Genomic DNA, 15,254 nt, shown 5'->3' with positions numbered 1-15,254 from the left:
AGCAATCGATGCTAAAGAAAAGGAGAGTGAAATATCAGTTCCACCCAAACAAAGTGTTTCCTCGTTATCCCAGACGATTGTCTGAGAGAGACTCCAGGCTTCCACCATTTAAGCCTGCAAAGATGAGAGAAATGCGGCAGAAATTGGGATAACGTTGGGACTTGAAGTAACAGACACCAAGAACTTTGTCTGGTTCTCGAGCTCCGGAAAGAAACTGTGAGAAGCCTATCTCAGATCCTCACTCGTTGCACCGCCCTATGAAACCATCGCTAAGTGGAGACCAACCACCACAACTCATGCAGCAGTAACACAACTCATGCAGCAGTAACAGTTAAAAGAGGGCACATCATCACACAAAAAGCGAGCTTTCAGCGGTTCCAGTCTCATTATTTCCTTGCTACTCTAAACATCAAGCCCCAAACACCATCACTTGGCCGGGTAGATGTTGATTTGAACCAAGTTACTTAGTCACAAGTCATATGATAAACAAAATGTTTTCATTAGCTTCTCATAACAAAATTGTTGAATTACAGAATTCAGGTACAAAAATCTAATTAACACATTCTTACAAAAAATTCCAGATCAAACTCGTGAAGCTAGATATCTTACGACTCTGAAAAAAGAGGTATAATAATAATATAAGCTAACAGCTTAGTAAGAATCCTACATACGGAAGAAAAAATAAAATAATAGCTTTTAACAAAACTCTATATATAATTGCTGAAATAATATGAAAATATCGCTTTCATAAATCATCACAATGATAATAATGCTACTCTTAAATCATAATATGAAAATATCACCTGCACAAATCATCACAATGATAATAATGCTACTCTTAAATCAGAAACCAAGGAGAAAATTTGAACTTATTTGAAATTCAAGACCTATTTTGCATATCAACCAAAAGGAAGCCCAAATGCATGTGGAACTTCACTTGTGAGTAATAATATATGTTGTACATTGCAGAAAATAAAGAATATATTATCCTAAGGGTCGTGCTCACCCAACTTTACTTCTCTCTGCTCAGCAAGCAAAATATGGCCACTTTTAATGTCTCTGTGGACTTTAAAAATTGAGTGCAAATAAGAAAACCCTGCATCAAGCAAAATTCACAGGTTTAATATATAAACAATCAAAACTCTTGAATGAACCATATGTTAGTGCTAGGTGGGATGCACGCCTGGTTGACAAAAATTTAAAATTTAGTTGTCTGCCTTTATCAGAGAGAAGATAAGATTCTTGCATGCTAAACATATATCTATAATATATTCGAGGGAAAAAAAGGAGGGAGCTTTGTGGTTTGTGTTGGGCGCGCGGGGATGTAGAGGAGGAAGGGGGTGGACTCGGGGGAGCGGGGATGTAGAGCAGGAAGGGGGTGGACTCAGCTCATGGGTCCACCAAGTTTTATACCAGATTTGGTTTTTGTTTTTATAAGAATATTTAAAGAAAAAAAAATTCTTGCGGCGACATATTAGTGCAAATAGTAGAAAAATTATGTCCACTTGCTTAACTATGTCTTCCGGTTTTCTCTACTCATCTTTAACTTCTCTTTCCAAAGTTATCCAGACCGATTAAGTTTATTTAATACATCTTAAATCTTTAGTTACAAATTTGCATGTGTAAGTACCCATATGCAAGTAATACATAGTATATAAATCAACTGTGTGATCTCCAATACTGTGCTAATACAAAATCACTGGATATTGACTACTTTAAAAAGTATCATAGGGTTAACTTTCTAAAGAAGTACCAGAGATTGCAAGTATCATAGGGCTAATACAAAATCACTGGATAGTGACTACTTTATAATCACTTGGTGTATACCATGGTCGACGGAACCGTTCCGAACCGCCCAGTTCAGGACGTCCTGAGCTGTACCGGTGGTGGACCGGAACGGTTCCGGCAAGGAAATCAAGACTGATGACGGAAGGGGAGAAGAAGAAGGAAAAAGAGGAAAAGAGAGAAAGCAGAGAAGGAAGGGAGAGAGAGAGGAAGGAAGAGAGAGAGGTTAGCCGGCAGAGGCCAGAAGGCTGCCGCACGGAGGAGGCGGAGGAGGGGCTCCGCCTTCGATTCCCTATTTCATTTAAAACAGAGGCCCGGAGGGGGCCCATTTTATTGTTGCAAATTTTAAGTTAAAGTCGGCAAACGCATTGCCGATTTCACTTAATTTTTTTTATTTAAAAAAAAAATCACCATTACTTCTGATCGTTGCCCATTGTCATTTCGAGTTTGAGAGTACTTCAGTTGTACTCCTTCGTCTGGTCGTTCCTCCCATCCCCTTCCTCGCTTATCCCCCAACTTAGGAAAAAAAAATCAAAGAGATAAATAGGGAAAGTGATCATCTTAAAGAAAATGTAATTCTCTAAAAAAGAAAATGTTTTTTTTGGAAATATTAGATCCACCCTTCGATGCCTATCGAACGGATGCAGTTGCGAACCATTCTGCAAAAATGAAATGGTTCTATTTTGGACAAAGTCCTTCCTCTTGTCCTCTTTTGGAGATGAGTCCATCGAATCGTCGCTCAGTTTTTGTCCTTTTTGTTACGTTAGCTTTTGCTCTCTTTAGCGAAAAAAGATAGGTTTCTCCAAAGCAAAGTTTGCTGTTTACTGTTATTCACGTGATGATATCACGAGACTCTCGGAGATATATTCACGATAAAATAGTAGCTTTTTCCTCGTTACTACTTTAATATCCTAAGTAACGGCGATATTTTCTCCTGTTAGATTTGTTGGATTATATATTTGTTTAATTTCAAGAATTCAAAACATTAACGGCTTCTTTGGGTTTGTTTTCGCAGCTCAGGCAGTATAAGACGGGGAGAGAGCATCCTAGAAGAAAAGTAATAAAGTGGGAACCTCTTCCTACACATTACTTTCTTCTCGGAAACGCCCTCTTCCGGACTTATACCGCTTGATTCTATAGAATAAAGAGCACGGGTCCTCACCGCACAAAGATGGATGACCATCAAATAAGATAATCGATGAGTATATATGGTATTATACACAACATGCATTATTTGATGGCCATGATGATAGCTGGTGTGCTGTGGAGGATCTAAATCTACAACTAAAGCTAAACAGGCTGTAAAAAAAATTTAGTTCATAAATAGTGCCACCCTTGCATAGCTTTTAAGTTTTTTGTTAGTTTCAATGCACGACTAATAAAGAGCTATTATTTTTATTAAGGCAGTAGTAGAAAAATGAGTTTATGGCAGTTCATAATGAAACAGAGGACCGGAGGCAGAGCCCCTCCTCTGCAACTCCCTGGCCTCCGCCTCCTCCACGCGGCGGCTCTCCGGCTCTCTGTGGGCCTCCCCCTTCTCTCCCTCTCTCTTTTTCTCTCTCCCATTCTACCTCTCCTCCGCCTCTTCTACTGTGTCAATACAGTGTCAGCATGGCACGGCATGGGGCCATACCAACTTGTGCCACCGGACAACCGGTCTGGAGCCCAGAACCGGCACAACAGACGGTGTATACTGTTCATACATCAAAGTGGAAAGTCCTATTGCAATTTCTTCCCAAATCAAATATCCAATAATTTTTGTTTCTGTTCGCACAAAATTTATTGACATAACTAAGAATCTAAGGCTTGAATTAATTATTAAATCATATACAATGAACACCAAGGCAATAAGGAACACAAGCTCCACATCAACTTGGGGTATCTGAGTGCCTCTTGTTGCTGAATTATAGCTAACAACAGTGCAAGAGAGATCTTCTGATCTCAAGTAAATCCAATAGTCTGATTCTACAGGTCATTGACCTTCCCAATCAACACAAAACATGCACTTGCATGCATGCACATGCATATGCACGCATGTGCACAAAGGCACATATATATGAAAAAATTATAAAAAAAAAACTCAAGGTACAATGGTGATGCAGTACAAGGTTAGCAAAACAACATTTGTTGCCAGTAAGTGTGCACCACATCATCCACTAGTAAGGACAATGGCTGATATATGTGCTGGTACAAATATAGCGTGGCAGCCATAGCGACACTCATGTTTTGGTACAAAGAATACCTGGAGTGCAGAAAAACTACATACTCATAGTATAAAAATGTAGGCCTTTTGTGTTATATGACATTAAGATGGTCAAATTAGATTGTCAAAAATAAGAATATTGTAAGTAGCAGAAATACCAAAAGGGTCATTTCAAGGTTATAGTTGTTTCACCTTCCATACATCCTTATAAATGTATATCAGTACTTGAAGCAGTAGAAGCTAAGCAAGGCATGTCTATAATTCAATATGGATACCTAATTAACTCCAGGTAAAGCCTTAACAAGTTCATTGTACAAGTGCTGACAAAGTCCTTGCCCTAAAAATTGTCTTGTACGATTAAATTTACATAGCAATTAACCGATCTCTTTGTAGAGCTATGTTAACAAGAAAACTAAGGATCTCTACCCAGTACCTACCCTATTAATACTAAGAAAAATCTTTATTTGGTATTAAGTATTAACACTCTTCAACTTCTAGTGGCTTTCATTTTGGAAAAACGATTACTTGAGAAAAATGCAATACCTTCAAAGCTTCTCTACAAATGTATGCTATCTAGGATTCATCTAAAGGCTCCTCAGTAACATTCATCAAGTCAGCAACACTTACACGACCACAATACTTCATCACTGTCTCCCAGCAAATGTAAATCCAAATTTGAATTTAAAACTATATGTACACTGATAACCAGAAGGATGCCAAAAAGGTACTTCCAAAATGTGAAATTAATGACATATAATAATGATCTATAAAGTTAATGGGACATGGAGACTCATTTAATCTCAGTAACATTCATCAAGTCAGCAACACTTCCATGACCACAATACTCCATCACTGTCTGCCAGCAAATGTAAATCCAAATTTGAATTTAAAACTATATGTACACTGATAACCAGAAGGATGCCAAAAAAATACTTCCTAAATGTGAAATTAATGACATATAATAATTCTCTATAAAGTTAAAGGAAAATGGAGACTCATTTAATGCTCAGATAAACTTCTGAATTCAGATAGGACATAGATGAAAGCCAACTTCCAACCTTCCACCAACAGCTCAGCACTGACTTCTAAAAGCTGACAAATCTAATGTGATTTATAAAAATATTACGAAATCGATGCAAAGTTTAACACAACCAGATGCACAAAGTGAAGTGATTATTAAATAGCCAAATAGGTGTTAAATAGATTAAACAAAATGTACAAAATACAGTTTTTTCCATCCCCATTATAACCATATTTTCTCATAGTTCAGAATTTTTCCTAGGAAATAAAGAGTCTAAAAGCAGCTTCAATAGAAATATTTAACACATAGTAGCTAAAACAAAAAAACAGGAAATAAATCCAGTCAGTTGCATATCTAAAGTTGATGTCCAACCGGGACACAGTAACAAAAAATTGAAAAGATCCTATTGACGGCTTCAGCCATGCAAGAAAATTGCTCACACTCATTCAATTCTGGCAAAATGAAGTGATAAAGGAAACATTCCACCATGTTTTATCTTCTAGATGCATAAGAAAAGTTGCAAGCACTGCATTGGTCCAATAAATTCTTACGATATCTTATGAAAAAATAATTATACTAAAAATTAATAATTTATAACTGAGATGCAATTGCTTTCAGGCATTTCAAACAATATTTATTGGGTAAAAATATAATAATGGAACAGGGCAAATTGCATAACTTTTGGGTGCTCCAACACCCAAGTTTACTTCTTCCACAGAAGCATAAGAAGATACATATTTGTCAAATATATGCATGTGAGCACTACTACAAGACTTACATCCAAAAAATTTCCTGTTTTAAGTTTCAGCCATGTTACGTCTGGTATCCAAAAATTTGCTCAAAGTCCAAACACACTAGAAGTTTGAGTATTTTTAAATGTCTGCAGTTATGGTTCCGAAGTAGACGAAATTTAATTCACTGAAGTTTTCTTTAGAATTATCTATTCTTTATGTACAAGATAATAAATTAACTAACTGAAACTAAAAACTAATTGTGCTCGTCAAAAATTCATCTTTCAAGGTAGTTACCAAAATTATTCACCTTCTTATCATACTTCCTTCTAACTATATTTTCACCCCATCACCTTGCTAAGATAAAAGAGACTTAAATGCCACAACAAGCATGGAAAACAAGCAGAATGTAGCTAATTTGATAAATAGCAACTCAAATGCCACAACAAGAATGAAAAAAGTGAGTATAGGAACAAAACACCTTGCAAATCTACACAAGAAAAACTATGATGATGAACGAGGGCCAATATCTTCATCCAATATGTCAAGCACAAAATTGCCACCTTCATTGGTTGAGAATCAGCTACAGTACTGTAAGGAGAAGGATCTCACACACTGTTTATAATTTCACTAAGAAACTTCAGTAATTTGGACATGTGCCTCATAATTGGTTCAGGACAAGGTTTTAAAAATTGGTACAGAACCTCATACCTTTTTTCCATTGGAATGGTAAGGTCACAATACAATTGCCATTGAGCCACATCATCTTTTAAAACAATGCTCATAGATATTTTATGCTACGGTCACTATAACCGGTGACAGAGCCATTTTCATAATCAACAAGATACATGGTGCATTTTCGTTACCAACTTTAACCTGTTGGTAGAGGGTCATTTTCGTTGACCTCCATTTCTAGGAGCAGCCATAGCTATCTGAGAGCTTGTAAAATATTTCATATTTTTCATAAATCATATCTATATAAATGGTTACAAAATGCTAAATGGCATCATAAAATTTTAAAATGTACATTGATGTCATATATATCATTTCCATGGTAACATGCTATTTTTCATAATCATAATTCATATGCCAATCATTCACAGAAAAGTATTTAGTGACAATGCTATTTGGCCTAAAACAAGGATCATTCACAATCATATGCTTGATCCTAAATTTTTTAAAAAATATAAGACCAATCATGTCCAATATAATTCATAATTTCATGCTTGAAATTGATCAGTATTTTGAAATTAATAAGATTTGTGCTAGGCATAGCTGATCAGAGGCCGGGCTTGAGCATAACAATTATCAAATTTTACATAAGCCCGGCCCGAAGCCCGGTTAAAAATGAATAGAGTTTAGGCGCGAGGTTGCGGCTAGATGATGATTTACCAGTAGAAGGGTCATAATGAAGGATAAAAAAAATCATCCAAACATTGACCACCAATAGAGGATTTGACTTCAAACCAGAAAGTAGTTAAAATGGGAAAAAGATATATTGGAATGAAGGACTTTTTGATCAAATACAACTGAGCATAATACCACTATTTGCTAATTTGTCATTGTATTTCATTATGATATTATAAAAGCATACATGCATGGATGTTGTGCTAGCTTATTTTTGCATCAAGGCTATGATAATACCAATGTAGCCATATTCTTTCTAAGATCATATGTCCACATGCCTTGACAGAACCATGAAATTTTGAATATGCTTAAATGAGTTGTGTGGGATATATAACATGGACTAGCGAAAGAAACATTTATTTTGACAAGCTACAGATGACCTTACTGCACATATCCAATTTAAAATGTCATCGCTATCAAACTCAAGGAAAACACGTGCCAAAAGCAATCAAGAGACGATCAAATAAAGACAAGTCACAGACACTACAACGATCAAAGTAGTTTGATGTTTAGCATCAATTGAATCCAACATATAATCCAACATAATCAGAAATGATCAGGCGAGATCAAAAGAGAAAAGGAGAAACAATGGCTTTTCAATGTAACTATAAGATATCACATGATCGAAGGCAGAAACGAGCCAATTACCTGAGCCATAGACTTAGGCATGCAAAAATTAGCTTTATGAAACAAAAGAGATTATAATTGGACATATAGGCAAAAATTCATATAGCTATTACAATCAAGTTGCCTAACAATGATCTCCACTTTGAAAAATGAGTCTAGTGTCCATATTAGAGAAATAAACATAGATCAAAATGTCAAGGTTGTTTATCTTGGATGGTCGACTGTGGCAATGCCACCAGAACTCTAGTGGTTCAAGGAAAGAGGCCAAGATTGTGATGGATCAAAAATCGAAGAAGGTCAAATAGGGGCATTTGATGAGTTTGGGCTGCCAATCTAGAAATAGGATCCTACCAACGTTGGCAGATCAACATCCCTGAAGAGATAGAGAGAGAAAGAATCAAGCAAGGGATAGGATCTTTTTTTCTTTTGAATAACAAAAACAACAATTACTGCATTTTGAGACAACATCCAGTTGAGGAATCCTATCAAACATTTGGTGAGCAATAAAATGATCCCCATGAAAAGAGCCTACTAAACCTCATGTTGCCCAAAATCTGAACCCAAAAAGTCATCGAAATGAGAGGCTACAAGTGTTCCAGTTTCAGAATAAAGAACATATCAAATCATGTTGGAAGAGTAGAGTTCTTTGAGTAGCTTTCTCTAAAAATGAATCTTAGCTTATATTTGGTGAGATATGAATAAAATAGGTTGGAGAAGGGATGGGATCTGGCGACTCACCTTTGAAACAAGAGAAGTGGAAGGTATTTGGTTAGCGACTTGATCATAGGTGCCGGTGAGCCTTGGTCATGGCTACCAGCGACGGCGAAGGCAGGGAGAGAGAGAAGAAGAAGAAGAGAAGCAGGTTGGGTGATGGTTGAGCTCAAGGAAAAGAAATAGGGAGAAATCTGTTTGTTTCCGGCAATCACGCGCAGCCACCAAGGTTCTCACACACGCTCGGGATTTCAACGATTACGGTGCGCAGCCAAGATGGCCAGTCAGCACTTGCCATCCTGCACGGATGGGCATTCCATGCCGAAAAATCTGCCTGAAATTTCTTCCTCTCTCTCTTTCTTTTTTTCCCCTCATGTTGCTAGATTTCGACGCCCAGCCAAAATACCGCTGAGGGAAACATTTGATGGTCCACGATACCATAGCTTGGTCCCACCCAATCAAAAGGGCCAAAAGTTTGGGATCTCTCACGGTATGTATTGAAAAAATTGAAAAAACATCTGTACAACTGGTATAGCTGTTTTAATGCCTCAACACCCATATCGATGCTAGTTTCGCACTGAAATAGGACGGTGTGAAAATAGTACGATATCGGTCATACTGTCCTGTTTCAATGATTTGTTGAAATCATAGTTCAGTGTGATCTGAATTTTTCCAAAGTTTGGCCATTTCAGCTGAAACCAGAGGTAGGAGAAAATTTGTTCACAAACATGTGACATACATTGTCAACCCACTCCATTCAGCCCGAGCTCTTGCTTCAATTTTGCAGCGAAATAACAAAATGCCACCTTCATTACATCAAACAAAGCCCATTATCTACAATTCTACACTGAGTGAACCAGGAGAAGTATTTTTCTTTTACTTTTTAATAAAAATTCTCTTTTTAATCTTGCCATACTATGGGACAACTGAAAAGTATTCATGATTACCAAGTCCAAAAAATATGCCGCTTTTGTTTAAGACCAGGGTAAAACTTGGTTTCCAAGTCAATAAATATTCTGGGAGGAAAAAATCTATAATACTGTATAAAATGTGGGAATAGAATGCACATGCATAAGTATGTTTTTGGACCTAGTTATGCTATCTCAGTACCAGGCTCCATACCAGTGCCATCTTGTTACTGTATCAGCCGCCTGATACGGGTGCTGGTTCGGCATACCGAGTGTCAGTACATCCCCCGTATCGCTTATCTATTTGGTACCAGTACAGTACGGTTCACCTCGTACCGTCTGGTTCGGTACAATATGACATACCTTTGAACTAATTAAAGCAAATGGTTCTCATATAAATTGATTTTGTATCTGTTGAGAATCTTAACATTGAATTTACATTTCTAGAGAAATCTTGCATATCACAATAAGGAAAAAAATCCTAAAAACATATATTTCCTTGAGAAATTTTGATACTTAAAATGTAAATAAACTAGAATAGTTTCAAGGCTTTTATTGAAACAAAATCATTTGACACAGCATTCAGATCATAATGTCTTATGCTGTTCAGAGTTTGTTATATAGATATCGATTATTTTCTTAATAAAAGGGTATCACTTTTTTACCGGAAATTTATGAATGGACTAAAGGTGGCATTCTTTCAATGTTTCCATCCTGATCACAATTTTATACATCTAGATCTATACATTCACGACATTATATAGACATACATGCAAAAAATGTGTTCTAATGTATTTTTTTGTAAATAACGTTGTGACCAAGGCAGCAGCATGGAAGAATATAAACTAGGATTTATATATGTATAGTGAAAACATGCATGAATTAAGTTCTTATATACTATTTTTTTTGTCAATCCAAGACTCTAGCATTTGAAGAACTAGATTTATTCTATAAGAGAATACAATGAACCATGTTAAAAGAAAGGCCACTACGACTAACATGGCATAAGTGATTTGATAGGATAAGTCGAATAATTCAGGTTGCACATTCTCATAGATGTCACACAAACTATAATAGAAGGTAAAATATCCATGTCAGATTTAAAGAGTCCGCAACATATGTCAAAATGTATAATCATACCCAAAGGTACTCCTCTCCTTGATAGCTTCCAAAGTAGCGAACTGCATTGGGATGACTACACTGCTGCAGCATCCCAAAATCACCTTGGATTTCTTCGTATCCCTCTTCCTGAGCACAAAAATTTACCCACTTATATAGATCATTGTCACCAAAAAAGCACAGAGACATCTTTACATTATTCAATTTATTGTCTTCATGAAACAGTTTTTAGATAGAATGATGAGGTAATTGTTTTGTCAGATGAAATAATTCAAAATAAGCTCATTTAATCAGATTACTTGAATTAAATATATCATGTACATTCACCAGTAATGTTGGTCACTAATTTGAAGATGTAAGGTTGCTAAAGATCATATATGAAGCCATCTAAAAAGGAGAGAGAGGGGCTAAGAGATGTTACAATTATGTTGGGAAAGTCAAACATTGCATTGACAATATAATTATTACAATAAAATCAACTAAAATGACTAATTTCTTTCCAGTCAAGTTCCAAATAAATATTTCTTCCCAGTTGACCAATCAAAAAACATACCCTGCAATGTCCACAGTTTAAGGCTCTAGAATTCTTCAAGGGCACAAACTATAGAAATGCTTTAATTTTCCAAGGCCATGTTCACAAATTCTAGCACAATCAAACCCCGATATCCTTCAACTGAAAATTCAAGGAGGTATCTGTCAATTCATTAATATGACTAATAATTTAGTTAACTAATTAAAATATTTAAAATAAAGAGCATTAAGAATTTCACTCTAACTTACAAACATCAAGTACATGATAAGCTCCACCTTTGGCTTTTGTTAAAGGTCTAAAGACCACATCTAGATAAAAGGTCCATCGAGTTCTCAGCTTCTTGTCGATTTCTTTACATCAAGACATGAATGGCTCAGTTCAAAACTACTTTGCGACATCAATTATCATGTTTACTCTATCTACAGAAGATTTTGAAAAGGCAATAACTAACACCCAGGGTCTGACTTAGTTATCATGTAGGTTGCAACAAGGTTAAGTCTGATACAGTTTTGGTTTATGCTTAAATTCATGTTTGAATCAGGTGAAAAAATTTTAAATCAAGCTGGATCCACTTTTGTTTAGTAGAAATCAATTCCATATTATAAAAAGCAGTTGTGGCACACGAGCAATCGAGGGACCTCATAGTGCATATGCAGCATGCGGGCTACATGAGGGTGCATACACGGTTTCTATTTTTTAAGTATTTAAAAATGAATAAGTACAATAAAGACAATAATAATGGGAGTATTTTTTTATGGACTAAAAATGGTGGTGGTGGTGGTGGTGGTAATAGACTAGTAGTAGCAATAAGTTGTGCCTATTACTTGGTATTTAACATCCAATAACAATAACTATAATATAATCAATATTTTAGCACTATTAGTACTTGTATCAAGCTCACTTAAAACCTTTATCACATGGCTCGCCGTATCAGCCTGAACTGAGCGGTATGGGGCCGTAGGTACCATACCAGTTCTCTACTGGTATCCGGTGCGGGTGGCGTACCAACATTTAGAAACTCCATACCGTACTGTACCAACATTGTGCTAGTGTGGCACTGGTACGGAGTCCAGTACCGAAACGGCGAATCTTACTTTATCAAATCCAACCATCAGCTTGAACTCGCTTCACTTACATGGCCCACATAAGAGTGGGCAGTATATATAGCTCCAAAATGCTAAGTGCGCTCATAGATGTCGTCATGTGATACGAAGCAGGCCACATATGCACCGTGCAATGCTAAGTTGACCATCATTTTGGTCTTTTTGCAGTATTACCATATAGAGTACTGCATATCGGCAATGCAATGCATATCTGGCAGTATGCTTATGCTGATGCACATGCAACAGTATGCAACCATTTTAAAACAAAGGATTAAATTACATTTAACATTAATCTTATCAATTTATTGGATTTTGCGTGTCACTACCAGCTCGAACACAAAACCACAAGAAACGTGTGAATGTTGAACAATTTGGTTGCATATGAACCCAGCAAGAAAACAACCATTATAACACATGGGCATCATCCACAACCTATTCTGCATAAGATGAATTAACAATTATATGTGAGCTATCATTAACAATAAAAATAGGTGATTTTCTACATAAAGTCATTACTAAATACTAATAGCTAAGTAGTTCCTTAAATTCAAGGATATCAAGGTTGAGTAAGGAAAACATATTGCATTGGATTGGGTCTCACATGGGTTTAGTAAGGAAAACATACATGATCCGTTCTTGAAACATGTAGGATTTTTTGATCCAAGTCTAATCTAACTGGCTTCAATTCACATTGGATCTTATCATTTCTGGATCAGTTAAACTGGAAACTGGTCAACTCAGTCTGCACGCAGCCCTATTGTTGTGGTCATGGCTTGGCATCACACATGAAAAAAGATGATAGTATAAGTATCAAAAAGAAAATTTGAAACAAGAAACATACCCCTTCAGTCAATGACATGAATTTGACAGCAACAAGCTCTGAAGTCTTTAAATCTCTAGCTTTGTAGACTGCCCCATATGAACCTTTTTCCTGCACTCCCCAAAAGCAAAGCCAATCAAATAGGGCAAATATGAACAACCAAGCAAATCTGTATCTAAATCAAATCCATTATAAAATTCAAGATAGTTCCTCATTGAACACTATCAGTAGCACATATGCAACAAGTTCAAGGTCTGGTAGTTTTATTATCTGACAGAATACACGGAAAATGAATTTTGAACATGACGTTAAACAAGAAACAAGAATTCATCTCATATGTTCCTTGGAAAAAATTTTAACAGCATTTATGCAAAATACTTTTAAATGCCAATCAATTGGAAAACATGAACTCCACATATTAAAAGGATAATCAAGGGGATAGAAGTGAAAATTGAAGAATTGGCTCTGGACTTAAGCAACATAGATACTCTGTTTGGACAGAACAATTCCCAGAATAGTGCAGCTTAGTTTATCTGTCGAGATAGAAAAAGGAACTATTTCTTCAGTCGTATGCAGTTTCTATTGTAATGGCAAAAAAATATTAGAAGGACACGAGGATTCACCAAACTCAAGGAAGGGAATACTCCGGCCTCATGAATTAGGTTATATTAGTACAGTACCATTATTTTTCAAATCAGTGCCATAGGGATTCCAGCCGAATGCATTGTTCTTGTGAGACTACTGTCAGCAAAGATTGCTCCTTTCCAGCAAGAATCCAAGAAACAATAAGACAAATACGCTCAAGGAAGAGTCTTTCTTCCAGAATTAGAACAACAAGAATGTCAAGCGGACGTGATGTTCTAGTGAAACTTGGGGTCAAAGAAAGTTCTCCTTTTAGGCAAGAGTTCAAGAACCCAAACCTAACCAATCTTCTGCAACTATTATTAACACAATCACAAAGCATTCCCCATTCAAGAAAGAATCCAAAAGACACCATGCTCGTGATGCAGTTCATACTTGGTGGAAAGAATCCAAGAAATCAAACCTAACCAATCTTCTGCAACTATTATTAACACAGTCACAAAGCATTCACCTTTCAAGAAAGAATTCATACTTGGGGGAAGGATCCTCCTTGGCGACGCTATCTGGGCCGGAACTCACCAATGCCTTCCTCCTCGCCTGCCGCTGCGGCTGCTGCGGCCTCCCCTCCTCTCCCTGGAACTGCCCGAACCCTCTCGGGTGTGTACCGGAGAACTAGTTGAAATCTAATAAAGATAGCCTCCAATAAGTTTGCTTTTTTTTTAATTTAATTCTTTTATTCTTCATGTGAATGCGAAGGTCGGAGTGCTTTCAGACCGGCAAGAGTCGCGATCCGATGGTCGATATCGCAAAAAAAAAGCTGGTGTAATCTTTTGCTCCCATGTGCCGGGGAACCAGCTGGCCGAGGTGGTAGCACGATGGGAATGGAACTTTGGTTTTATCAAAATAGCCCAGATTTGAAACACATAGGCATCAATTAAATATGGAGATCGGATGCCCTCCGTCTGTTTTGCCCGATAGAGTCGCTATCTGGTCTGCCGGTTGTTTAGATGGTACTGATGTGATGTACTCACACCTCACACGTGGAGTTTTCCATGGATGGGGAAGATATGAGTAAACTTGTCTGGTCGTATCGAACATTCTCCAGCGAAAAGGGGGCCCAGTGAAGGTTGCCATGTGGGTAAGATTCTCCTCACCCCCCTCTTCCCTTTATTTTTAGCGGAAAAAAAAAAAAGCAAGTTAACGTGCTGCTTAATTGATTGGCCCATATGGAAACATGAAGGACATTAAACTCTTTCAACCAAAAATAAGAAAAAAAAGGACATTAAACTCCTGTAGTTGTTGCACCCATGCCTGTATATCCTCCAATAAAGTTTATGAGATCCTGCCTGAACGAGAGCCCTGCTTGATCCAGCGTACCAAACATAATAAGGGAATCACCCTCCAAGCGTAGATGAGTAGTCGCAAACCAGCTTCATAGCTGGCTAGGCTACATGAAACTCTGTCAAAGGTACTATAGTTAGAAGAAATTATTAGATAGAACAGATCCACCAGGAACTTAGGTGAAATCATCCTAGGTAGATTCATTTCACTCAAGGATAAAATTACTAGGTGAATTTATTTCATTCTAGATCCATCATGGAAATAGTTCACGTAATAATTTCTTCAGTAGTAAAAGGGAGATGACGAGCCCCTATTGCAAGAACTGCACCATAGTCATTCCGAGTAAAACTCACATGTTTGTTAG

The 15,254-nt window shown here is 36.9% G+C and overlaps 1 protein-coding gene across 16 annotated transcripts in view; it reads right to left on the bottom strand.

The window, feature by feature from the left end:
- LOC103705461 (serine/threonine-protein kinase 1-like) overlaps nucleotides 1-14,449 on the bottom strand; it is a 93,892-nt gene extending 79,443 nt beyond the window's left edge. Inside the window, exons 1-5 of one of the 16 annotated variants that reach the window (XR_016409871.1) lie at nucleotides 14,082-14,448; nucleotides 12,989-13,078; nucleotides 11,293-11,394; nucleotides 11,066-11,185; nucleotides 484-10,641 (exon numbers count right to left, since the gene is read on the bottom strand). Coding sequence is in view for 1 of the 16 variants with exons in the window: in XM_089930543.1 (XP_089786669.1) it covers nucleotides 1,013-1,096; nucleotides 10,534-10,641; nucleotides 12,989-13,071; nucleotides 14,061-14,079 (294 nt within the window). In the remaining 15 variants the exon portion in view is untranslated. The other 15 variants (XM_089930543.1, XR_015987064.2, XR_015987068.2 and 12 more) reach the window with 15 other exon arrangements.
- Between the last annotated feature and the right edge of the window lie 805 nt (nucleotides 14,450-15,254).

The sequence above is a fragment of the Phoenix dactylifera genome, chromosome 1 (genome assembly GCF_051530095.1).
Source record: "Phoenix dactylifera cultivar Ajwa chromosome 1, Ajwa_hap1_PhDact_Kaust_v1.1, whole genome shotgun sequence".
Lineage (NCBI taxonomy): Eukaryota > Viridiplantae > Streptophyta > Magnoliopsida > Arecales > Arecaceae > Phoenix > Phoenix dactylifera.
Note: the sequence above shows the minus strand (reverse complement) of the source record. Positions and strands in the feature narration are given on the sequence as shown.